This window comes from Sesamum indicum, linkage group LG1, assembly GCF_000512975.1.
Source record: "Sesamum indicum cultivar Zhongzhi No. 13 linkage group LG1, S_indicum_v1.0, whole genome shotgun sequence".
Lineage (NCBI taxonomy): Eukaryota > Viridiplantae > Streptophyta > Magnoliopsida > Lamiales > Pedaliaceae > Sesamum > Sesamum indicum.
In genome coordinates, this window is record NC_026145.1 from 6,900,058 (window position 1) to 6,901,064 (window position 1,007).

The 1,007-nt window shown below is 37.3% G+C and overlaps 1 protein-coding gene across 2 annotated transcripts in view; it reads right to left on the reverse strand.

The window, feature by feature from the left end:
* The window catches only part of LOC105157598, an 8,517-nt gene extending 7,727 nt beyond the window's left edge, over window positions 1–790 (reverse strand). Inside the window, exon 1 of one of the 2 annotated variants that reach the window (XM_011074010.2) lies at window positions 497–790. In XM_011074010.2, the coding sequence (XP_011072312.1) occupies window positions 497–577 (81 nt within the window). In that variant the 5' untranslated portion in view covers window positions 578–790. The remainder of the gene's footprint in view (window positions 1–496) is intronic. The other variant, XM_011074014.2, reaches the window with a different exon arrangement.

Genomic DNA, 1,007 nt, shown 5'->3' on the forward strand with positions numbered 1-1,007 from the left:
GTCCTTCAGGAGTTCAGGTAAATACATCAGACAACACATGCAAGCACATAAGCTCACAACCATTCCGCATCAAGTATCCTCAAACTAATAATTAAGCTAACCCACTTAAAGATTGACAGTTACGAGCCCTAGGAAGCTCGAACCATATGCTTCCCTACATTTTTGCAAGAAACCAAACGCTTGTTAACTCAAAATCAAACCAATCTAGCTCTTTCTATTCCGACATGCAGCTACTTAACCAAGTCGAGGAACACAAGAACACTTTAAGAATCCAGCGGAAGATGCCAAATCCAACGTCTCTTTAGCTACAGCATACATCCAAGACTCAATGCCCAACTCGCCAAACCAAGATTCAATTTTTCACTCTTCATTAAACAGTAGAGCAATCCTCACAAACTCAAAGGCAGAATAAAGCATCAATTCTTCGTTCTTAATCCTCCATAGATTAAGAAAAAAAAAAGCTCAAAGAAAATGAAAAGAAGAAAAACCCAATTACCTTAATTTTCCTCCCATTCTTGTATTTGACCTTCTCAGTAAAGCCAGGAGGAAGCCAGTCTGGGGACTTCCCAGCAACCATTTTTGCCCTGAATTCCAAGATTTATAGGCCCCTTCTTGAATTCTGTACTAAGTAGTAAAAATTCTCTGATTTTTCAGAAGTCGGGTCAAGATTTTCTTTCAGAGGAGAGATTTTGTAGGGGGTTGAAATAGAGAAGGTGCGTCTGCTGAAATTGGACGAAAAGAGTGTTCTAACACGTGTTAACACATTTGTGTGCGCACCGTCGGACCTCTCTCACAATTTCTCATACTATGACTTCATTTTCTGTAAGTGGGCCAAAAAAACGTTTTTTTATGTACTATGATCATTTTTTGTTCTTTCTTATATATATATATACACAAACAAGTTCCTCTAAAAGACTCATTTTTGCTTATTTATACTGCACAGAAATTTAGAATAAACGGACATAACTATGTTCATATTTCCTTAAAATTGTTGTTCGATTCCAGTT